Source organism: Heptranchias perlo, chromosome 2 (genome assembly GCF_035084215.1).
Source record: "Heptranchias perlo isolate sHepPer1 chromosome 2, sHepPer1.hap1, whole genome shotgun sequence".
Classification (NCBI taxonomy): domain Eukaryota; kingdom Metazoa; phylum Chordata; class Chondrichthyes; order Hexanchiformes; family Hexanchidae; genus Heptranchias; species Heptranchias perlo.
Window position 1 is genome coordinate 97,565,337 of NC_090326.1, and position 25,390 is coordinate 97,590,726.

Here is a 25,390-nt window from a genome sequence, read left to right on the forward strand (position 1 = left end):
TCTTAAGTATGGAGACCAAAACTGTATGCAGTATTCCAGGTGCGGTCTCACCAATACCCTATATAACTGCAGCAATACCTCCCTGTTTTTATATTCTATCCCCCTAGCAATAAAAGCCAACATTCCGTTGGCTTTCTTGATCACCTGCTGCACCTGCATACCAACTTTTTGATTTTCTTGCACTCTGACCCCCAGATCCCTTTGTACTGCAGTACTTTCCAGTCTCTCGCCATTAAGAAAATAACTTGCTCTCTGATTTTTCCTGCCAAAGTGCATAACCTCACATTTTCCAATATTATATTGCATCTGCCAAATCTCCGCCCACTCACCCAACTTGTCTATATCCCCCTGCAGGTTTTTTATGTCCTCCTCACTCTCTACTTTCCCTCCCATCTTTGTATCATCTGCAAATTTTGATATGTTGCACTCGGTCCCCTCCTCCAAATCGTTAATATAGATTGTAAAGAGTTGGGGACCCAGCACCGACCCCTGTGGAACACCACTGGTTACTGGTTGCCAGTCCGAAAATGAACCATTTATCCCAACTCTCTGCTTCCTGTTCGATAACCAATCCTCCACCCATGCCAGAATGTTACCCCCAATCCCGTGATTTTTTATCTGAAGTAATAATCTTTTATGTGGCACCTTGTCGAATGCCTTCTGGAAGTCTAAATACACTATGTCCACTGGTTCCCCTTTATCCACCCTGTACGTTATATCCTCAACGAACTCAAGCAAATTTGTCAGACATGACTTCCCCTTCATAAAGCCATGCTGACTTTGTCCTATTAAATTATGCTTATCTAAATGTTCCGTTACTGTCTCCTTAATAATAGACTCCAAAATTTTACCCACCACAGATGTTAAGCTAACTGGCCTATAATTTCCAGCCTTCTGCCTACTACCCTTTTTAAATAACGGTGTTACATTAGCAGTTTTCCAATCTGCCGGGACCTCTCCTGAGTCCAGGGAATTTTGGAAAACTATCTCCAAAGCATCCACAATCCCTACTGCCACTTCCCTCAAGACCCTAGGATGGAAGCCATCAGGTCCAGGGGATTTATCCGCTTTGAGTCCCATTATTTTACTGAGTACCATCTCCTGAGTGATTTTAATCGTATTTAGCTCCTCCCCCCGTAGAGTCCCCTGTTTGTCCAGTGTTGGGATATTCTTAGTGTCCTCTACTGTAAAGACTGAAACAAAATATTTGTTCAGCATTTTTGCCATCTCCATGTTTCCCACCATTAATTTCCCGGTCTCATCCTCTAAGGGACCTATGTTTGCCTTAGCCACCCTTTTTCTTTTTATATAACTATAGAAACTCTTGCTATCTGTTTTTATATTTTTTGCTAATTTCTTTTCATAATCTAACTTCCCTTTCTTAATCAATCCTTTAGTTACTTTTTGCTGTCTTTTGAAGACTTCCCAATCTTCTATCCTCCCACTAAGTTTGGCTACCTTATATGTCCTTGTTTTTAGTCGGATACTATCCTTGATTTCTTTACTTAGCCACGGATGGCTGTCATTTCTTTTACACCCTTTTTTCCTCAGTGGAATATATTTATTTTGAAAGTTGTAAAATAACTCCCTAAATGAACACCACTGCTCATGTACTGTCTTACCCTTTAATCTATTTTCCCAGTCCACTTTAATCAATTCCGCTCTCATACCATCATAGTCTCCTTTATTCAAGCTCAGTACGCTTGTTTGAGAATCAACCTTCTCACCCTCTAATTGGATATGGAATTCAACCATGTTGTGGTCGCTCGTTCCAAGGGGATCCTTAACTAGGACATTATTAATTAATCCTGACTCTTTACACAGGACCAGGTCCAAGGTTGCCTGCCCCCTAGTAGGATCAGTTACATACTGCTCAAGAAATCCATCCCTGATGCACTCAATGAACTCGTCCTCAAGGCTGCTCTGCCCAATTTGATTTGTCCAGTTAATATGATAATTAAAATCCCCCATAATTATAGCTGTTCCCTTATTACATGCCCCGACTATTTCCTGATTAATACTTCTTCCAGCAGAGTTGCAACTATTAGGAGGCCTATATACTACTCCCACTAATGTTTTTTTTCCCCTTATTATTCCTTATCTCCACCCAAACTGTTTCATTATCTTGATGCTTTGTCCCAATATCATTTATCTGTATTACAGTGATTCCTTCCTTTATTAACATAGCCACCCCACCTCCCCTTCCTTCCTGCCTGTCCTTCCTGATTGTTAAATACCCTGGCATATTTAATTCCCAGTCGTTGTCACCCTGCAGCCATGTTTCTGTAATGGCCACAAGATCATACCCATACGTAGTTATTTGTGCCGTTAACTCGTCCATTTTGTTACGAATGCTACGTGCATTCAGATAAAGAACTTTCAAATCTGTTTTGTGACGCTTAGTTCCTGCTTTTTCCTTTTTTAACACATATAGGTATTTCTCCAGATGACTCCTTATAAATAGATTCAATTATTTTACCTGCTATTGATGTTTGGCTAATGGGCTTCTAGTTGCCTGGGTCATGCAAGTCACTCCTCTTAAATGTCAATACTATGTTGGCTTGTTTCTAACCACATGGAACCTCTCCAGTACCCAAGGAATCTCATGAATGTAGCTAGTGTACCACATTCTCCTCCCTAGTCTCATTTAGCATCCCAAAAAATAACCTTAAGTTGTGATTTTTGCAGAACCTATTTTGTGATTATTAGTGCTCTCAGCAAAACAAATTGTGATGGATTGCAGCCCCTAGTCGTGAACTCACACCTTCTTGAGGCATGCTGTTGAGGTTGTTTTGCAGTGTTTTTTAAAAAAAAGTGACAAGATCTCATATGCAAACTGAAGGTGATGCTTCTGGTAATGTTTTGCTCTATGTACTTGTAAGGTAAGGTTAACAATCCAGAGTGGAACAGAAATGAAATACCTCACAGCTGTGGAGAGCTTTGTGGAAAGAAACGATCCGGCAACGACTGTCCTCACTCATGTAACATGTAAGCACAAAAGACATGAGAATGTATGCCTTTTTTGATATTTATTACTTTACATTTGATAATTTGCTTCAGTGTCTTAATATGGGTACTCTAAGACGTTTTTTTTTGAGTTGCTTCTTCATTAGAGCATGTTAGTACCAAATACAATTATTTTGCATTTTAATGGAAATCAATTTCTGCATGCTACTAATTTTCAGTTCCATCTTTCACTGGTACCAACTCCTTTAGACTTGTACAAAATATACTTGGGCCAATACTGTATTTGCTTACAGTGTTGTTAATACCATGAAACCTCAATTATCCACCAATGTGGGCACTTCCCTCCCCCAGTGGAAAATAGAAAGTGGAAGATACTTTAGAGTCCCACTAAGATAAACTGTAGTGGAATTTTTTTTTAAAAAGGACATAGATGAATTCTATCTTGACTGCAATAAATTGCTTTGGTTCAACCAATCCACTTGTCAGAAATGATTAACCATATAAAGGCACGTACTGAGTGTAGTGAAGCGTCGTTAGAACAAATTTAGTTTCTGCAAGTGTCTTAATTTTTTTTTAAACTTTGAGCTGGGCAAAGTTTCCTTTTTTTAAGATTTTTTAAATGAATCTAATAAATGATGTCAAAAAGACTCTCATAAGCTTTCATTAAAGTCTAATTCCAACTGGATGATGCCACTTTTTAAAAAAAAACTCGTTTGTTTCTGTCCTCCCAAAACAGATTGTGGTGGGGGGAAAAATAGTGTTTTTTTATCATGAGGAAATGAGATGTTTCAAAGTTTGTAATCGTGATGTTTTTCTGAAACTTACGTACTTTAATATAGTGCTTATTCACTGCTATTGGGTTCAACCTGTACGATGTATACTTTTTTCATTAACGTACACATATGCAAATCAACCATCCAATCTGCTCTTGTCCAGCCATTTTTGGAGACCCCAAAATAAGAAGAATATAACAGCAAGCTTAAGTTACAGTATTGCACCCCAAAGTGGAAGTACAATCACTCACTCCCACTGATACAACCCAGCCCAACTTTTGCTGCTCCACCGACCCCAAAGTATTACATTCCAAAGAGAGAGGAACATAACTGATGCCTGTTGGTGTTGTGCCCCAGTACTGATGCCATTGCTCTCCAACCAGCCCAACTCCTACAACAATAATTGTGAGAGTAATTGAGTGTTTAATAATCAAGGTCGTACTTTATCAATATTTCACACCATTAGTAGATTTCTAAATAACAATCATATAAAACCATTGTAAACAATTTTACAACACCAAGTTATAGTCCAACGATTTTATTTGAAATTTACAAGCTTTCGGAGGCTTCCTCCTTCCTCTGGTAAATGTCAGGAACTCCTCGAAGCCTACGCATTTATAAATCACAGAACAATACATGGTGATTACAGACAGTCTTTGCAACTGCCCGTTGCCAAGGCAATCACCGTGTTCAGACAGAGAGGTGTTACCTACAGAACCCCCGAATATACATTCAACAAAAAAAAAACAAACAGGAAAAAAAAAGAGAGAGAGAGAGAGGGGCTGGAACATCCGGAAGGCAGAGAAAGCCAGCAAATGACCCGTTATATTAAAAACAGATAGCTTTTGTTCGCTGGTGGGCTTACGTGTAGCATGACATGAACTCAAGATCCCGGTTGAGGCCGTCCTCATGGGTGCGGAACTTGGCTATCAATTTCTGCTCGACGGTTTTGCGTTGTCGTGTGTCTCGAAGGCCGCCTTGGAGTACGCTTACCCGAAGATCCGTGGCTGAATGTCCCTGACTGCTGAAGTGTTCCCCGACTGGGAGGGAACCCTCCTGTCTGGCGATTGTTGCGCGGTGTCCGTTCATCCGTTGTCGCAGTGTCTGCATGGTCTCGCCAATGTACCATGCTCTGGGGCATCCTTTCCTGCAACGTATGAGGTAGACAACGTTGGCCGAGTCACAGGAGTATGAACCATGCACCTGGTGGGTGGTGTCCTCTCGTGTGATGGTGGTATCTGTGTCGATGATCTGGCGTGTCTTGCAGAGGTTACCGTGGCAGGGTTGTGTGGTGTCGTGGACGCTGTTCTCAGCAAATTCGTTCGCAGCAAATTACCCAGCTTTCAGGAGAACGGCGTCCACGACACCACACAACCCTGCCACGGTAACCTCTGCAAGACTGTGACCCCTCGTTCTGGACCCCCCCAGCCAGCCAGAATACCCTCTAACAACTTACCCATTACAGATGGCAACCAAAGGTATTAAGGGATATGGGCCAAAGGTGGGTATATGGAGTGAGATCACAGATCAGCCATGATCCTATCAAATGCAGAGCAGGCACGAGGGGCTGAATGGTCCACTCATGTTCCTATGAATACAGGCCTAGTCAACCCAATCTCTCCTCATACGACAGTCCTGCCATCCCAGGAATCAGTCTGGTGAACCTTCTCTGCACTCCCTCTATGGTAAGTATATCCTTTCTTGGGTAAGGAGACCAAAACTGCACACAATAGTCCAGGTGTGGTCCCACCAAGGCCCTGTATAACTGCAGAAAGACATCCTCGCTCCTGTACTCAAATCGTCTTGCAATGAAGGCCAACATACCATTTGCCTTCCTAACTGCTTGCTGCACCTGCATGTTTGCTTTCAGTGACTGGTGTACAAGGACACCCAGGTCCCTTTGTACATCAACATTCCCCAAACTATCACTATTTAAATAATACTATGCCTTTCTGTTTTTCCTTCCGAAGTGGATAACTTCACATTAATCCACGTTAAACTGCATCTGCCATGTATTTGCCCACTCACTCAACTTGTCTATCGCCTTGAAATCTCTTTGCATCCTCCTCACAACTCATGATCCCACCTGGTTTTGTGTCGTCAGCAAACTTGGAAATATTACATTTGGTTCCCTCATCCAAATCATTGATATATATTGTGACTAGCTGGGGCCCAAGCACTGATCCCTGCGGTACCCCACTAGTCACTGCCTGCCACCCGGAAAAAGACCCGTTTATTCCTACTCTCTGTTTCCTGTCTGTTAACCAATTTTCAATTCATGCCAGTATATTACCGCCAATCCCATGTGCTTTAATTTTGCACACTAACCTCTTATGTGGGACTTTATTAAAGGCCTTCTGAAAATCCAAATATACCACATCCATTGGTTCTCCCTTATCTATTCTACCAGTTACATCCTCAAAAAAAAACTCCAGTAGGTTTGTCAAACACAATTTCCCTTTCATAAATCCATGTTGACTTTGTCTAATCCCGTTGATATTTTCTAAGTGTCCTGTTATCACATCCTTTATAATAGACTAGCATTTTGCCTACTACTGATGTTAGGCTAACTGGTCTGTAGTTCCCTGTTTTCGCTCCCTTTTTTTTAAATAGTGGGATTACATTTGCCACCCTCCAATCTGCGGGAAGTGTTCCATAATCTATAGAATTTTGGAAGATGACAACCAATGCATCCACTATTACCATGGCTACTTCTTTTAGTACTCTGGGATACAGATTATCAGGCCCTGGGGATTTATCGGCTTTCAGTCCCATTAATTTCTCCAGCACTTTTTTTACTAATACTAATTTCCTTTAATTCCTTCTTCTCACTAAACCCTTGGTTCCCTAGCACTTCTGGGAAATTATGTGTCGTCTTCCATGAAGCCAGAACCAAAGTGTTTGTTTAATTGCACTGCCATTTCCTTGTTCCCCCATTATAAATTCGCCCGTTTCTGACTGTAAGGGACCTACATTTGTCTTCTCTAATCTTTTTCTTTTTACATGTAGAAGATTTTACAGTCCACTTTTATGTTCCTTGAAAGTTTACACTCATACTCTTTTTTTTTTTTTTCCCCCCCCCTCTTGATCAATCTTAGTCCTTTTTTGCTGAATTCTAAACTGCTGCCAATCCTCAGGCTTGCTACTTTTTCTGGCAACTTTATATGACTCCTCTTTGGATCTAATACTATCCTTAATTTCTTTTAGCCATGGTTGGGCCGCATTTCCTTTTGTGTTTTTGCGCCAGAAAGGAATATATGACTGTTGCAATTCATGCATTCATTCCTTAAATGTTAGCCATTGCCTATCCACCATTGTGCCTTTGAATGAAGCTTCCCAATCTATCATAGCCAACTCACTCCTCATACCTTCATAGTTCCCTTTGTTTAGACTTAGGACCCTAGTTTTGGATTGGACTACTTCACTTTCCATCTTAATGAAGAATTCTATCATGTTATGGTCACTCTTCCCTAAAGGACCCCGCACAACAAGATTATTAATTAAACCTTCTCATCGGGTATTGTGCAATCTAAGATGGCCTGTTCCCTAGTTGGCTCCTCAACGTACTGGTCTAAAAAACCATCTCGTACACACTCCAGGAATTCATCCTCCACAGTATTATTGCTAATTTGGTTTGGCCATTCTATATGTCGATTAAAGTCACCCATGATTACTATAGTACCCTTGTTACATGCATCTCTAATTTCCTGTTTGACCTCATCCCCTACATTACCACTACTGTTTGGAGGCCTATAGACAACTCCCACCAGTGTTTTCTGTCCCTTGGTGCTTCTTAACTCCACCCAGACTGATTCTACATCTTGATTTTCTAAGCCAATATCCTTTCTCACTATTACTCAATAACCTTTTATAGGTTATAACCTATAGTTTATAGTTATTGACCTTTAGCTTATTCAGCTTGTGCCATCTACAAGGCACAAGTCAGGAGTGTGATGGAATACTCTCCACTTGCTTGGATGAGTGCAGCTGTAACAACACTAAAGAAGCTCGACACCATCCAGGACAAAGCAGCCCGCTTGATTGGCATCCCATCCACCACCCAAAACATCCACTCCCTTCACCACCAGCGCTCCGTGGCTGCAGTGTGTACCATCTACAGGATGCACTGCAGCAACTCGCCAAGGCTTCTTCGACAGCACCTCCCAAACCCGCGACCTCTACCACCTAGAAGGACAGGACCAGCAGGCACATGGGAACACCACCTGCATGTTCCCCTCCAAGTCACGCACCATCCCGACTTGGAAATATATCGCAGTTCCTTCATCGTCGCTGGGTCAAAATTCTGGAACTCCCTACCTCACAGCACTGTGGGAGTACCTTCACCTCACGGACTGCAGCAGTTCAAGAAGGCAACTCACCACCACCTTCTCAAGGGCAATAAATGCTGGCCTTGCAAGCGATGGCCACGTCCCATGAACAAATTTCTTTTAATAAGTTGCTTTCTTTAATCAGTTATAAACAACATTCAGAGGCAGTCATCAACTAGTACCTACGCTATACTGAGAGCTTTAGTGTAATAAGTGGTAAGTCAGAGAATTGAGGGAATTTCTGAATAATAAACTATATTCAGTAAAACTGGAAGAAAATGACTCCTTCCAGTTAGACTAGCTTTGATGTGTATTGACTTATGTCCTATGCTTTATCTTGGTAGTTAGATTCCCACTGCATTCTCAATTTATTGACACGACTACTTTATAACACATTTAATGATCCCTAGCCAAGAAAATCCATCTAGGTTATTTAATTGCCAAGTTTAAATAAATGGAGCCCTCCATCCATCCAACAATTCTAGTGCAATGTTGTTAATGGTCCTAACATTGCACAAAAGTTCACTGTGAATGAATCTGTTTTCCCTCCCTCTCTGTTCTGATAATCCTTGCTTACCCATGTGGTTAATAAAGCTTGCTACCCGGTTGATCGTAACCCTTTTGTTCATTATATCTTGGGTATTTAATTCTCAGAATGCCAACAAGTCCACGTATCTTTGAATACCTGGGCCAATTTTTCAAGTGTTTGGCTTGTACATTGATCCTAAATTACTAATAGTAATAAAGCTAGTTAAATGTCAAGACTAGCTTTATACAAGTAAAATATGCACATGTAAACAATTTTAAATAAAAATCAAAACATTTTCAACTTCTCACCTTCTCTTACCTTTTTTCCCCCATTCTCCTATATTTATTTTACATTTTGCTTTATTTCTAATGTACCAGTTTTCAACCAACATTGAAAATCTGGGCCCCTGACTGAAAATTGGCTCTGAAGGCTAAATGAAGCTCGGAAATCTAAACAGTTACAGGTTTGTGATATGTGACCAGGTCAATCTCATGAATATATATCAAATCAGAAGAAAGAAAGATTTCAATCCATATGGCAGGATTTTAAATCACCATGTCAAATTTACAGATTGTCTCTCGGGCTTTCGTAGCCTGAGTAGGGACTTTCTGGCATATGTGTAAGTACGAGTGTCACTTGAACGATTTTCCCACTAAATAGAACAATTTTGAAACACACAAGTTATCAAAAGTATTACTTTTCAGTAGAATTAAGTTATTTTTGTACTTTTTGCAAATAAGAGTTTCTGAAGCAGAATCTCTCCTTCCAGCTTATGCCATCCTGGACCATGTCCATCATGTCCTGCATTTGTGACAAAAGCATGTGAATGTGGCAGAACAAGGTAAGAAACCCGGTTAAGTTATTCTGCATCCTCCATATCTGTTCATTTCTGAGCATTGTAATGTCCATTTTTTTGGAATGTTTTGAATTTATCTTTCGTATTTACATGTCATCCCTTTCTCATGCCTTTCTATGAAATATCTTTTTTACATTAAGATACTATATAAATGCAAATTGTTAGTTTAAATTTTGTACTTTGTCATTCTCTATCAAAACTTCAAATATACCTTTTTTCTCGTGATTGCTGCTGTTGTAATTTTCTATTTACTGCAGTAGCTTTCAGCACTAAAAACCCCAAGGAGGGTTCTGGATTCTTTCAAAGTATTCTAAATCATGCTTAATTTATGTCTAAAGTAACCTTTATTGATTTTTATAAACTGATTGATTGTCTCAACAGACCATGTCAAAGATTTTGGAATAAAATGGATTTAGTCAATTCACAATTTATTGCTTTATAAAAGATGTTAAACTGTTATGGACTCTCCCGTACTTCATTGGAAAGTGTTTAGCAAGGATATTGGCATCGTACTTCATATTTTTGATCAACTTGCATTTTCTGGAGCCCTTTAATTCAAAAATAGTACAGAAGGGGGCCATTCAGTCTATCGAAACTATACCAGCTCTCTGAAAGAGCTATTCACTTATTCCCATATTGACTACAGTGCCAAAGGGAAAATATTTTGCCTGTAGCTATTAAGTACAGGGATGCATCGCATGGGTATTTAAGTAGAACTCAAAACAAGTTGTGTAACTCATTGGTAAGGCTACATTTGGAATAATGTGTAGAATTTTGGGCACCTTGACTTTGGAAGCATATATTGAAGGAAGGGAACCTGAGAAAAAAAAAACTCCAGGTTGGGTGAACAGAAAGAAAAAATTCTGACTTATGAGCCACACTCTGTTTAAAGAAGTTAAGCACTTTATTGCCTTCATCATAATTCCTTTCTCTTATTTAGTGCAGAAATGAGACTGATAACCATTTATAATTTTTAAACCATTTACAAACCAGTCAAACTTCCTGCTGTTTCCTTGTCACAGCATCTAACTTAGATACTGCATTTGTGGCATCCTTGTTGACTTTTTTTTAATCAAAAACAAATACGACACAGAATATTTAGGTATAACTTTTATTAAAAGTGACTTCAGTAGGTATTTCATGACTAATCTCATGCATTGATACTCCAATATCTTTTGTTCATTTATTTTCTGTATAGTAAATTTTTGAAACCTGTCAGGAGGATTTAATTTCTTTTTTCTCCTCTTCATAGTCAATCAGTTCGCTGTGGTCAGCCTGGAACCATTCACTGCAATAACGTGTGTGATAATCTTCTAAATTGTGGAAAGCATACATGTGCCCAGGTGTGCCATGCTGGGAAGTGCCAGCCATGTCCACTTACAGTTCAGCAAGGTAAGTAGCCAGAACTCTTTATCCCTCATTTAGGGATAGATGGTAGACTTTCATAAAGCTAATTTTTACCCTCCAATAGAGATTGTTTATTGCAGTGCAGAATTTGGTTGAAGTTAAATATGCCAGCTACAGTTATAGAAATCTTTTAAAGATTGTGTCATCCTGTCTTAATTGACAATATTGGGATAAAGGAATGTCACTGGTTCAGAAAGTAATTTATTGCATACATTATGCATGCTAAAATTGACATTTTAATTTGTTATATTACAATATATTTGGCTGTCTTTCCCACATAAAACAATCGATTTTTGACAACATTTCTGCTGTTTGTGAGTCTACACTGCATTATCCTGTCGTCCTTCTGTGGTTGCCTTTTTAAAAAGTAGCCATACTGGGAACTGGCCATGTGTCTAAGTACCGTAGGGGAGATTTTCCTGGGTCTGCACCCAGGAGCATTGGATTGTCTGTATGCAGCGGTTAGTGTGTAAACTAGATAAGTCGGAGCACACTGCTGTAAAGGAACCCATTTAAATTCCTTTCCATGAATTTAAATGGAGGGAAAATCGGGTGGATTCTTTTATAGACATGTGTTCCTACCAGCCCTATTTTCCAATATTTGCCACACCGAGGCAATCTAGCACAATCTGGGCGCAAACCCAGGAAAATCTCCCTTATTTAATCCAGTCACTAATTAGTCATCACAGATCCTAGATTGCTCCTCACAAACTTTCTATTTATTATCAGAGTCTTAGATCTGTTGTTCTGGAAGCTATACATGTTTTTTTCAATCATTTCCACAACCCTGTCTGTAAATGTTGGCTTGGTATCTGAGATTATAGACTATAGATTTCAATGCATTTATTAGTCAGTCATTAAGTACTGGATTAATTTGAAAAGATAGCATAGTGAGAACTCCCCCTTTGTGCAAGATGCTAAATATGCAGTATGCTTGTTAAAATAGCTTGTCAATGCAAATATTTTATACATTTCTGATATGAGTGGGGTTTCAGAACCAATGTCAATAATGCATTTTCTTGTGGCATTATAATTAATTTTTGTAAGATTTCCACAACATACCTCTGTTAACTGGTGGTGAGAGATGGATTTTTTTTTAGTTGTCTGATAGAAAACCCATGACTTTTCTATTCTTTGGCTCTTTTAACCCTTTCTCTACATTGTGAAACAGTTCAAGTACAGTAATCCAGTAGCCTGCTAATTTGCAGAATAGAAAAAATACCTGAATTAGCACATCAAGTGTACAGATCCTTGTTGTCAATTTGTCTCTTTCTAGCCTGCTACTGTGGAGCCAATTTTCGAGAAGTGCTCTGTGGAACAGATAAAGAAGAATATGATGGCATTGGCTACTTTTCTTGTCAGAAACCTTGTGACAGGTAAATTGAGGCACAGATGCATGATGTAATTTTTTACTTAGCATGGTGGATCTTCCTGAGGCAGTGCTCACAGTGAGTCAGAGAATATACTGTTTTATAATGTGGGTCTGCTAAGCCCCAAGAAAAGTCATCTCTCCCGCTCTCACTGAAGCCAGATATGGATAGATAGATTAGATATATATATTTCTTTTTCTCTTCCACCCCTTCCCCGTCCAGGAAACAGGGTATCTTTCTCTGCTTGCTCCTCCTCCTTGCCCTCGCTCAAGAGCCTGAGTGTGTGTGTTGTGTGTCTTTCTATCCCTTTTTCTCTCTCTCTCTATTTTCTTTGCTGTTCTCTAATCCCTGTCATCCTGTGTTCAATACCTGATTCTTGATATCCCCATAGCATTTGTTTGTCTCTAACTTTCTGTTGCTGTCTCTCCCACCAGGCTTGCTGCTAAAGTGTAATTAAATTGAAAACAAGATAAACACCTCCTGGTGTCTCCATTACCTACCCATCTTTTCTCTCTCTCGCAGAATGGATGTATTTTCAGTCGACCACTCTCTTGTTTCTCTCTCATCCCAATCTCCACCTGAAACAAAGTAGAAAGTTCCTTCATTGGAGACGGACTCTGTGTTTGTGCATATTGTTGATTATATCACTGATTCCCAAACTTTGGAGCTGGGGCTAGTCAGTTAATTCTTATAACCTCTTGCAGCCCTCTAGCTAAGATTGTTGGTAATTCTTCAAAAAATGTGCCCTTTACTTCTGTTTTGCTCGATCTGCTGCTTTACTTTTTTTCTTTCTTTTCTCTTTTTTTACACTTCTGTTTTACCTTTTTAGTAAGCGAACAATTGCAAAATGACCCAGACTGCGGGAGCATGTGTTTTGTATGATTTCAGGAAATCTTTTACATAGTAAATAGAATCTTTATGCATTTTGTTTGTTTGCATCATGCCTCTGAAAGTGGTACCTAGCTGCCTTGGTGAGGATTGTGAAGTGTGGGGAGAAGAGTATTATTTTTTGTGGGTGTTACAAACATACAAAAAACAGCTGTCCATCGAGCCTGTCCCATTAAGATGTGTTGCAATTAGGCGACACAACCCCAGTACTCCCTACTCAACAGCAACCATGTAATCTCCAGGAAGAGGCTAAAAAAGAACCGATTACAAAAAACACTAGGGAAATTGTGGTATGTATGGGGAGTTGGTATCAGAACTTTTTGTGGAATATGATTGGGGAGAAAATTGAAGTTGAGAGGTTTGGTTTTATGAAATATGATTTGGTTATTTCCTAATTCTGTTACCATTTAGAATGGAGAAAAACACAGACTTAAACATTTAACCAGAGATGAACAAGGAAATTAATGGTCATGAGATAGATACCAGACGCTCTGTACATGAGGTGCAAGACATAATCTGTCTAAGGAAGTGAACTGTGATTCCAGAATTAACATGTTGTAATGTATTTCATTTTCTAAAACAAAAGCATAGAATCAAACTACCATTTTTATAATTTTTAAAAAAGGCCATTATGACAACTTAGTGTTGGCATTGTGAATTTTTTGTGGGGGGTTCATGCATGGATGGATGGATAAGAATCATACATGTAAACTAAAAATGTTCATGTTACTGATTATAAGTGAGAACGACCACAGGAATGCTGAAGCCATGGAAGAGTATCTCGTGCCACTATTTCTCGCAAGCAGAGCTGAAATCAGTGTTGCTTGTGCAGCCTTATCATTGTGATTACTATTGAGATGCATCCATATCATAGCATTTCAGTACAATTTTCTAGCTATTTTGTGTATTCAACAGCCACAAGGATTAAGTTTGTGAAATGTTTGTCTTCTGCAATTGCTTCAATCTGTGCCACGTTGTTATGCTACCTAATTTACAAAATTGTGATATTCTTCAGTCATATAATGTGTGCATGAGAGATTTCACTTAACAAAAATCCAGTGGCACATCGTTTGGCAATGGCAAAAGTGATTAGAACCAATGTTTTTGGATGCAAACAAAACAATTTTTTCACTCTAGTTACATTGACTGTGAGCTTCTTGTGCTGTTACTGCAAATGATATTCTTTTAAATATTTAAATTTCTATAGTGTAACCTTTAAACTTGTAATGTGTGTGGCATCATTGTAGTTATCAATATTGAAGCAAGTATCAGTCCGGTATATTCTGTAACCTGACTGGTGGTGACCTTTACACCCCATTGTTCACCTTAAAGTTTCATGGATCCTAAACATGTTCACTCCCTTAGGAAGCTCAACTGTGGAAACCATAACTGTCTCCAGCTGTGCCATCCATCTGCATGTCAGCCCTGTCCTCGCCTGCCAAAATTGGTGCGCAGCTGCCCTTGTGGGCAGACTCCTTTGTGCAAACTTTTAGAGCTTGGTTACCCTGAGCGTAGGAACTGCACTGAATCTATACCATCATGTGGGAAGACTTGTGGCAAACCCCTACCCTGCGGTTCTGATGGTGAGGAGAACAGATGGTTTTGATTTCTTGTATTTTTGAAATCAGTAAAAACAAAATCTATTTAAAATTGAGATTTTATGTTTTTTTTTAATTCGTCAGTAGATGTTACTTAATCATTCCGGTTTATTGACTAAACTTTTTAAAGTAGATTTCACCTTTTTCAATAATTAAGTGACTCGACAAATCTATATAATATGTACACATCATTCTCTGACATTTGATAGTATCATTAACGTGTTCAGTATATTGTGGTAAATTTTTCTGTAATCTGTTAAAATAACCTGGAAATAGGACACGGTTGTCACAGAATTACCTGTGTCTGTGGTAGTATATCGTGTATAATCTGTTGTCCACCATGCAGCACTAATTTAGTTTTCAAATGCTTCAGTGAACTGATGATTTAGAGACAATGCTAAAAGAAAATTCGCTACCTTATAATTTATAGATGAACATCATTAATAGTATCTTTTTAGGATCTAAGAGGCTGTACTCCACTTTAGTTTCAGATAATCGTAAACCGCTTGAATTTTGCTTTAAGTTTTGATGTCATTTGAACGTCTTGACCAGACTGATACTTTGTAATTCACTTTCTAGTATCTTGTGTCTATTATTTTCAATATATTGAGATTCATGATATGGAGAAAGAACCTGTATCCAAGCAAAATATTAGATTTTTCTAAACCAAGTAAAATCATGCCCTTGCTCATCCTAACCTGTGTGATTGTCATAATTATGGTTATGTTTATTATGATGGAAAAGAGAGAACCATACTGAGGGTGCAGTTACAATGGGCTTCATCTTGATTGGCTATACTGGTTTGTTCAGGACAACCCTTATTTGGTGCTGGAACAAAGTACAATAAAAAGAAAAGTGCTGGAAATCTGAGATAAAAACACAAAATGCTGGAAATGCTCATTCAGCACCTGTAAAGAGAAAAGTCATGTTAACAAGACTGTATCTTGCACCAGAACTGTGAACTAAGTTAGGTGGGCAATTTAGTACAGCTAGAAAAAATAGAAAGAAAAAGGTGATGGAAGAGAAACAGAATCAGAGAGATGGAGGTAATAAGTTGAATGATCTGCAGATTGCTTAATAGAAAACTGTTAGATGATATAAAAGATCATGTGAGACAGTGGAAAAACATTAAAAGAATAGAAGAACCTGCAAATGATTAAGAAGATGAAAAGACATGGGAGAGGCCCATAAATGAGTTGAGAAAATGGGGGAAATTGGGAGAGAGAAAAAAACCTCTGTGGTAGGTGTGAAATAAAATGCTGACAAAACATAGGATAAAGAGGGACAAACAAGGCAACACCACGAACGCAGACCACTCTGCCAGCACTGTGTTGATGTGGATCTGCGCTTGTTATGTCTCCTCTCCTCGCAGACCCACCCTATAACACTAGCTTCCCCCAGCTGTAAAGAAAATGCCATATATGGCTAAAGTTGAAATTACTGGTCAGTGTTTCAGATTAGAGGGCTTTAGGGTGCCCAGAGAAAGATTAAATATTGTCCCTGTAGCTTGCATTGAGCTTGGTTGGGACAGTGTTTGAGGCCAAACGCACTGAGATGGGGGTGTAGTTGAAGTGATGAGCCAGAGGGGAGTCATGCTCACATTTGCATAGTTATTTGGGAAGTGTGGCCTAATCTGTGTTTGGTATTCCCATTGTAGAAGAGGCCACACCAATGTAAATTTGCAGTCTCACATCAAAGAAGTGTTTCAGGCATTGCACTTGTTGCTGTAGGAGGTAAATGGACAGATGTTGCATCTACTGTAGTTGTATGGGTAAGTGCCAGGGGATGGTTAGCTGCCAGTTGAGTTAGTGGAAAAGTAAACCAGAGTATCCTTGAGGGAATGATCCCTTTGTAAAATAGAAACAGGAGGAGATGTGCTTGGTGGTGGGGTTATGTTGCAGGTGGTGGAAGACGATCTGACAAATATGGGCCTGGTGGGGTAGAAGTTGAGGACAAGATGGGAGGGCCCTGTTGTTGCAAGGGAAGGGGGTAAGAGTAGAGGCCCAAGAAATGGGACAGATGCAGAAAACATTTCAGGTGTGGAAAGTGGAGTCTCCAGAGCAAATGTGACCGAGATGGAAAAATTGGGAACGTGCTCCATATAGACCTAGATCTGATCAAGTCCATTAAGGGTATTGTGCAGACAGTTCTTTATCAAATGTAATTTTGGCATATTTTATTCAGTACACAAATTAGTAATACTGTATGACAGCATTGTAAAACTATGAAACTGCTCTTTATCCTTGGGGCTCGTGCCAAGTATGGCCAAGAAAGTGGATGGCCTGCTCCCAGGCTTAATAGCTGCAAGGTAGTGTGGCCTAGCGACTCCTCCCTCAGACTAATTCTTTCTTCATGTTGAGAAGTATCTGTCTTTTGCCATGTACCATTCCAACAACTTGCATTTATATAGCACCTTTAACATAGTAAAACATTCTAAGGCACTTCACAGGAGCATTATCAAACAAAATTTGATACTGAGCCACATGAGATATTAGGATAGGTGACCAAAAGGTCAAAGAGGGGGGTTTTAAGGAGTGTCTTAAAGGTGGAGAGTGAGGCGGAGAGGCAGATAGGTTGAGGGAGGGAATTCCAAATCTTAGGGCCTAGGCAGCTGAAGGCGCGGCCGCCAGTGGTGGTGATTAAAATCGGGGATGTGCAAGAGGCCAGAATTGGAGGAGCGCAGAGATCGCGGAGGATTGTAGGGCTGGAGGAGGTTACAGAGATAGGGAGGGGTGGGGCCATGAAGGGAGTTGAAGACAAGGATGAGAATTTTAAAATCGAGGCTTTGCCGGACTGGGAGCCAATGTAGGTCAGAGAGCACAGGGATGATGGGTGAACGGGACTTGGTGCAAGTTAGGATACAGGCAGTAGAGTTTTGGATGAGCTTAAGCTTTTATGGAGGGTGGAAGATAGGAGGCCGGCCATGAGAGCATTGGAATAGTCAAATCTAGAGGTAACAAAGACATGGATGAAGGTTTCAGCAGCAGATGAGCTGAGGCAAGGCGGAGACGGGCGATGTTAGAGGTGGAAGTAGGCGGTCTTGGTGATGGAGTGGATATTGGGTCCAAAGCTGATCTCTGGATCAAATAGGACGCCAACGGTGCGTACGATCTGGTTGAGCCTCAGACAATGGCCAGGGAACAGAGTTTGTGACAGGGACCGAAGACAATGGCTTCGGTCTTCCCAATATTTAATTGGAGGAAATTTTTGCTCATCCAGTCGGACAAGCAGCATGACAAATCAAAGTAAGTGGAGGGGTCGAGAGAGGTGGTGGTGAGGTAGAGCTGGGTGTTGTCAGCGTACATGTGGAACCTGACGTTGTGATTTCGGATGATGTCACTGAGGAGCCAAGGATAGATCCTTGGGGGAGTCCGGAGATAACGGTGCGGGAGTGGGAAGAGAAGCCATTGCAGGTGATTCTCTAGCTACGACTGGATAGATAGAAATGGAACTAGACAAGGGCAGTTCCACCCAGCTGGACGATGGAGGTGAGGCATTGGAGGATGGTGTGGTCAATCGTGTCAAAGGCTGCAGACAGATCGAGACTGGTGAGGAAGGATAGTTTACCACAGTCACATAGGATGTCATTTGTGACTTTGATAAGGGCCGTTTCAGTGACGTGGCAGGGATGGAAACCTGATTGGAGGGGTTCAAGCATGGAGTTGGGGGAAAGATGGGCACGGATTTGGGAAGTGACAACACATTCAAGGACCTTGGAGAAGAAAGGGAGGTTGGAGATGGGATTCCACAGCAGAAAAGTTTAGTCTGGGAGATCAGAAGAATGGTGCATCAAATTGACATCCCACAACTCTTGTATCAGAATACACTGTTCCACTGCCGCCACTTCCCTTGATACTGAATGAACAGTCAGCTGTCTTTCAACAGATCATTTTGTAGCTACAGGAAGTGTGAGATACATGTCCAGAATTAACACTGTTTTTCTTGAAATCTAGATTCTATTCATACTTGTAGTAACCTTTGCCATGAAGGTGAATGTGGGCCATGTGCTGGAACTTCAACTGTTAACTGTCGGTGTGGATTTAAAAAGAAGGTGCGTTAAGAGACAGATCTGTGGTATAATGTATCCTATTACTTTATCCATGTCATTCTCAATACTAATACACTTCTGCCATTGAAATTTAAATTTGTATTATGATGCTTTTAACCACGATGAGCTGTATCAGGATCCAGGATTAGCTGCAGCATGCACACGCAGTTACAGTAATTAGCAGCATCTGAAAATAGTGAATAATTGATGTCAAATTCTAAACCAAAACAATTCTTACAACTACCGCTAATTTTTAAAGTAGCATTAGTGCCCAATGTAGCGATGGATTCACTATTAATCTCTGGGTTTGGCTTAGGATTTGAGGCTTTACCATTTGTAAGTGGTTGTCCACTATATCCATGGCTAATATAAGTGCACAGTATTCCTTTTATTGAACTGTTTACTTTGCATCTTCAGTGGTAGAGATGTGGAGGAGGATTTAATTCTACAATAATAACTTCATTTTAATCACTCATAATCTTGGAGAAAAACTGCAGAGTTTAAGAAAAGGAATTTTGAGTCAGTGAGAGCATTTCAGCTTGTGTAATAATTGTTGTTCATCATCTTCTGCGTAGGATGTTCCCTGTGTCAACATTACTAAGGAAGGTAAGCACTGAGATACTTCCAGCCTTTTGTATTAAGAAAATTACAGCATTCAGGTAAAAAGTTGCAGGATACTGATTATTTGTTGTTCATTTTAATTTAAGATTTTTTTTTAAATAGACCAAATGAGCATTTACATTGGTTTTGAGGATTACATTTTTTAAAAAGTTTTTCTTTTTCTCCCTTTCTTCAGTTTCCCCACACCATGCATAATTTCTGGATGCAAGAATGGGGGGAATGTCCTCCAAAGCCACTGTGAAACTATTTGCTAAGAAGTGTGTGACAATGCTTGGGTGATTGTCTCTTGTTTTTCCCCCATGCCGCCCCTCTTTGTTGAGAAGTCTTCCCACAGCACCAGGGCTGAATTTGATATCTTGCCAACTCCTACACTCTTTACAGTGCTTTATAATTAGTCCTTTCTATTGTTCAGAGCTTAAGAAGTGAACACCAAATTTACCTCTTCTGATTATTTACTTACGCTCCAATTGTATTATAATATTTGCAGTGATACGAAACACATACCGTTGGTCCCCATCTAGTTCCCAAGCATACTAAAACCAAGCGATGTGAAATCAGTGCCTGGGACCATCATATATCACACTGATTTTGCTCGGCTGCAATAAAACTCCAGCGTGGTATGGAGCTGTAGTGTAAAAGTAATTTGTTGGACTTCTGTGGATTTTTTTAAGACTTTGTTCAAAATCTTTTTAATGTTATGAAAGAACAGATGTTCCCACCTGTGCTCTCCTAACTTTTTTTTTAAAAGCTTAGATACGGAACACATCCATCTAAGACCCTTGTGCAGAGCTGCTTTATGGCTGACCTTAGTGCGACTGACAGCAAGGCACAATCACCAACTCTGGGGGTCTGCTGACTTTGTATCTCATTTCATAGATACTGGTCTGAGATTGGCATCTGCAGCATAAATGCAGCCAATTTACTTCCTGAAAAGGTGATCTTGCTACCTACAATGAAAAATCCTGGAAATGTTTTTTTTATTTCATTATTTGTAAGGTCCTTGGTTCAGTGTTTTGAACTATCCATAGCTAAAACACGTATGTATTATAGGGCAATGTGGCTACTTAAATAGAGTTTAATTCTCTTGAAATAATTCCTTACTATTTTGTATTTTAAAACAAGTTTGCTGGGAAGTGGGAAGAAATTGGCTGTATTTTAGCTTTCAATTCTTTGTCTGACTGTCTCTTTACAAAATTGTGAAATCTTGTATTTTTGACAGTATTGGGGATGTAATTGATCTTGTTTTACAATATATTACCTAATGCTTATAGTATCTACACTATATTGCATTTCTGGAAGGAGATTGGCCTTTGTGTAAGGATAAGTCTCCATGAGTTGCTGTGTAATATCCTCTCTTATGGTATTCTCTCTTTGCTGTAAATCCCTTGTGTGCCAGATCTGCTGTTCTTGTGTGACAAACGCTGCAATAAGAAACGTTCTTGTGGCCGCCATAAGTGTAATGAAGTTTGTTGTGTGGTAAGTGGAACAAAATGTTTGAGGTTTCATTAATGCCCACTTTGTTTTTTTTTAATATACGTAGTATGCAGCACAGAACTAATATGTATTGTGACAATTATGAGCATTTCTGATAGAGATACCCCTATATATCTAAATATATTTATCATTTTTATTAAAGGACAATAAATATAATTTATAATATTTACAGTAATTGGCTGGATTACCACTGGACAAACTTGCAATGATAATCCTTCAGTGTGGAAGTTGTCATGTATCTGCATGGTTGCATTGGTATCTGCCATGATACCAGGTATCGGCAAAAACAATGGAAGAAGATGGGGGTACCCATGTATTCCACAATACTAAAAGAAAGACGCGAATGATTTTGGTGTTAGTAATCTCCTCTTTGAGTTCAATAATTATAACGTGACTGTAAACCTCTGAAATTACTGGCTGGTGGTCACTCTTGGGTAACTATTGTTCGCCATGCCTTTTCCATCCATGGTCTATCTATTTATCTATTTTTTTTTTAAAAACAAGTTACATCTGGCACGTGCGGATCTCACACTTTGTTTTGCTTCTGTAACGATCTTAAAATGCTAGTTGTTTCCTAAGACCGACTAGGACGTTACAATCTGCAAGGTTCTCTCACTAGACAACAATTAAACTGTATGATACCAAGGGTTGTTTAATTAGAGCAGATAGACTATGTAGGCATAAAGGTACAGGCCAGTACCCACCATGCACTTTCCCTTGCCGTAATATATGCACCCTTCCCTCCTTCTATACCAACTTAACATTATTTCCTCTGCTTCCCTGTGTCCTGCATCTTCGTCTCCACTGCCATCTCCATGCTGCTTACTACGCCCCACTCCCTTGGTACCTTGGAATACCACAACAGACCCACTAGGCATTAATTGAATCATTTTGAAATCTCTGCCAGGCAAGTTGTGAATAGTATACAATGACGGTATGTTTGCTAAACAGACAGGATACTGTATTTGGAAGAGTTTAGAGGCTGTAATGCCATATGTAATGTAACCACTTCATTTAATTCTATTTTTTTCAAGGATACCAAGCACAAGTGTCGTCTTCTCTGTGGACGCAAGCTTAACTGTGGACAGCACAAGTGTGAGGAGCCTTGTCACCGTGGAAACTGTCAGAATTGCTGGCAAAGTAGTACGTAGGAAGCCATAAAAGATAGTTGTATAATAATTTGATTTGGTGTCCATAAACTATGTAATTTATGAGCTAAAATGTATATTTATAAGTTGTTTTTACAATTCAGAGACAGCAAGTGCATGTCCCAAGTGCGTAATTACATAAATGCAGAGCCTGCCTGCTTCTTTAGATAATATAATTGCATAGAAAGAATCAGAGATTTAGATTATCCACTGTGAAAACTGCTTTTTTTTTCACAATATCCAGTCTTTTGCAAAACAAACCTCTGAATCCATTGCAGGATTTGAGAAGATTCATTTCATTTCATGCAAACTGTTTGCTCAAAAAACTTTTAAGTCTAGTGCACTGCAAAATTTGTAATACTTGTGAATTGAAAGATAATCCTTCAGTGATCTCATGGCTGAAGGAAAACCATTTGGTTGGGGTAACTATCTCCAATTTGCCTAAAATAGTAAGAAACACTTTCAATTAATCTTCAGCTTATTAACTATACATAAGCTAGAGAACCGAGCTAATGCTTAGAATAAGCAATGTAATACAACTGTAAAAACGAATTTAATGAGGGGGTTGATTTTAACCCTACCCACCCAATGGAAAGTGGGCTGGTGAGCAACTAAAAACTAGCAGGTTACTTACCTGCTCAGATCCAGACCATTTTCAATATTAACCTGCAGGATTTTGCAGGCGAATGCAGGTGCCTCATATATTCACACAAATCGGGGTTCTATTGTCTCATTTTAACTGGAGCCTAAGCGAGGAAGCACTACAGCTTTCCCCACCAGGCAGAAGCAGGTCTGCAGCTGGTCTGAAGAAAGAAGCAGCTCTGCAGGTAAGTCTAAAACTTTCCATTGTGTGGCCAAGAATGCTGCTCCACAGGATGTTGCCTATCCCGGTCTCCCCTTCCCTCCTGCAAGACCCTCCCAACACCCCCTCTTACCTAGAAGCCAGTGGGCAGCAAAGGCCTAACTGACTTCATTTCCCAGCAATTGCTCTGTAACCTCTTATTGCCCATTCCAGGTGGGAAGTGGACCGGCAGCATTTAAATGAGGCTTGTCGGTTAAAATTGCCATGGTCTCACTCTGCCGGGTGGGAAATCAACTCCCACTGGAAATCTGCTCCAAGTTAAAAATCTGTCCCAAGTTTTTTCTCTCTTTTTCTCTCCTTTTTTCTCTTTTTTTTCTCTCCTTTTCTCTCTCTCTTTTCTCTCTCATTGCACCACCGCCCCCCCCCCCCCCCAACAGTCATTTTCTTTAAACGTGTTATCCCTTGTAGACTGTAAGTTTTCAGTGTATGACAATGCAAACTGTTGAAAGATAGATCTCTTACAATTAAATCAACATTTGCTGTTTAGGCTTTGATGAACTAACATGTCATTGCGGGGTATCAGTGATCTATCCTCCAGTACCATGCGGCACCAGACCTCCAGAGTGCAAAAACCCCTGCACCCGGGAACACGAGTGTGATCATCCAGGTAAACGAACAGCTCCACCACTATGTCCATTAAATTAAAAGCATGTTGTTGTCATCATCGTCGTATACTTGTTTAAAAATGCATAAATTTATATTAATGATTTGGACATAGAAGTTCAATGTAAGCATCTTAAATTTGCAGAGGATACCAAATGAGAGGGAGACCAAAGACCTACAGAATCAATTCGGATGGGACTAGGGTGCAGAGTTTCCGGTGGGGACCAAACCGGATTGCATCAGGCTTCCTAATATTGAGCTGCAAGAAGTTAGTGGAACAGTGGCAGATGAAACATAATATGAAGAAAAATGGGTGATTTAAGTACTTCATGAATGGTGTCAAATAGCTACAGGCTAAGTTGAAAGATCTAGTGATATTAGTAAACTCAGCTCTAACATGTCCAGCTCCTGTAGAACAGCAATCAAAGCAAATAGAATTACACAGTTATATTGCTGGAACAGTGGAGTATAAGTCTGATAAAATCATAATGAAACAACAGTGCGTTGGTTAGACCACACATTTAATACCGTGTCCAGCTCTGGTTACTGAGATGCAAGGAAGGCATTCAGACCCTTAAGCTAGTGCAAAGAAGAACCATGGGACCAATCCCTAGCAGCAGATGATGATTTATGAAGATAGACTGAGGAGACTTCAACAGCAATTTGTATTTAATTAGCACTTCTAACACAGCAAAATATCCCAAGGCACTTCACACTTTCCCTCAGACCCAAGCGGGAGTATGAGGGAAATTAGGGGAAGTGGCCAAAAGTGCAGTGGAAGAGGTAGGTTTAAGGAGGCTTTTAAAGGGGGGAGGGGTGGGAAAGAGACGTAGCAAAGTGGAAGTTTAGGGAGAGTTCCAGAACATGGGGTGAAAATAGCTGACTGCTCTGTCACCAATCATAGAGTGGAGGGAGGGGAAATGCACAGTAAACATGAGTTGGAAGAGTAGAGGGTATAGGCAAAAACATGGGGCTAGAGGAGGATGCAAAAATTAGTGACAAGTGAGTCCATGAAAGGATTTTAGAATTAAGATTTTGAAATCTGTGTGTTGAAGAACAGGGAGCTAGTGTAGATCAGCAAGGATAGTGGAGACAAATGAGCAGGACTTACTGGATGAGTTAAGAGTTTATGTATGGTGGATCTTGGGTGCCAGTGAGAAGGGCTTTGGAAAGATCCAGTCTGGAGGTAACAAAGACACTAATGGGGGTTTTGGCAGCAACGCCATGGGGGATATATAGATGAGGAATAGCTGGGTGCAAGGATGGAGTCCTGGGGCACATCAGAGCTGATTCTGGGTGTAGTAGGAGATTGTAGATGTGCTGCCTATATTAGGACAGATAGGAGTTAAACCGTGAAAGGACAACACCATAGAAATGGAGCGGCAGTGGAGGAAGATGGTGCGGTCGACTGTGTTGAAAGTTGTTGGGAAGAAGGAAGAATGATGCATTGTGGTCACGGGAGCACACAATATCATTGGTGACTTTGACCAGGGTTGCCTGAGTGCAGTGGATAGGACAGAAGCCAGATTGAAGCGATTTGAACGGGAAGAGGTAGGCACGCAGTTGGGTGGCAACAACACATTCCGTAATCTTAAGAAACTGAGGTTGGAGATAGGAATTCATAACCTTGAAAGGAGGTGACTGAGATGGGGCCTCAGATATAATGCAAGAAAGTGAATTGTATAGAAGACTGAAATACAAATTTAGGACTGATGTCAACCAGGTTTTCTTCACACACTATGATCAATGTGTGGGATTGATTTATGGGTGAAGTTGTAGAGGCAAAAGCCCTGGAATAATTCAAGAAATATTTGGATGTTGTGATGAGAGGGACTGAGGGCCAGTTAAGTTGTTCTGATGGATGTATTCAAATAGGATGAAAGGCTTCCTTATCTGTA

At 40.0% G+C, this 25,390-nt stretch overlaps 1 protein-coding gene across 1 annotated transcript in view; it reads left to right on the forward strand.

Annotated features, from left to right (window-relative positions):
• The window catches only part of nfx1 (nuclear transcription factor, X-box binding 1), an 84,481-nt gene that overhangs the window by 22,997 nt on the left and 36,094 nt on the right, over positions 1-25,390 (forward strand). Inside the window, exons 5-14 of the mRNA XM_068004627.1 lie at positions 2,883-2,988; positions 9,367-9,438; positions 10,706-10,845; positions 12,137-12,236; positions 14,484-14,701; positions 18,670-18,767; positions 19,340-19,370; positions 20,782-20,861; positions 21,914-22,022; positions 23,377-23,496. Coding sequence (XP_067860728.1) covers positions 2,883-2,988; positions 9,367-9,438; positions 10,706-10,845; positions 12,137-12,236; positions 14,484-14,701; positions 18,670-18,767; positions 19,340-19,370; positions 20,782-20,861; positions 21,914-22,022; positions 23,377-23,496 — 1,074 coding nt within the window. The remainder of the gene's footprint in view (positions 1-2,882; positions 2,989-9,366; positions 9,439-10,705; positions 10,846-12,136; positions 12,237-14,483; positions 14,702-18,669; positions 18,768-19,339; positions 19,371-20,781; positions 20,862-21,913; positions 22,023-23,376; positions 23,497-25,390) is intronic.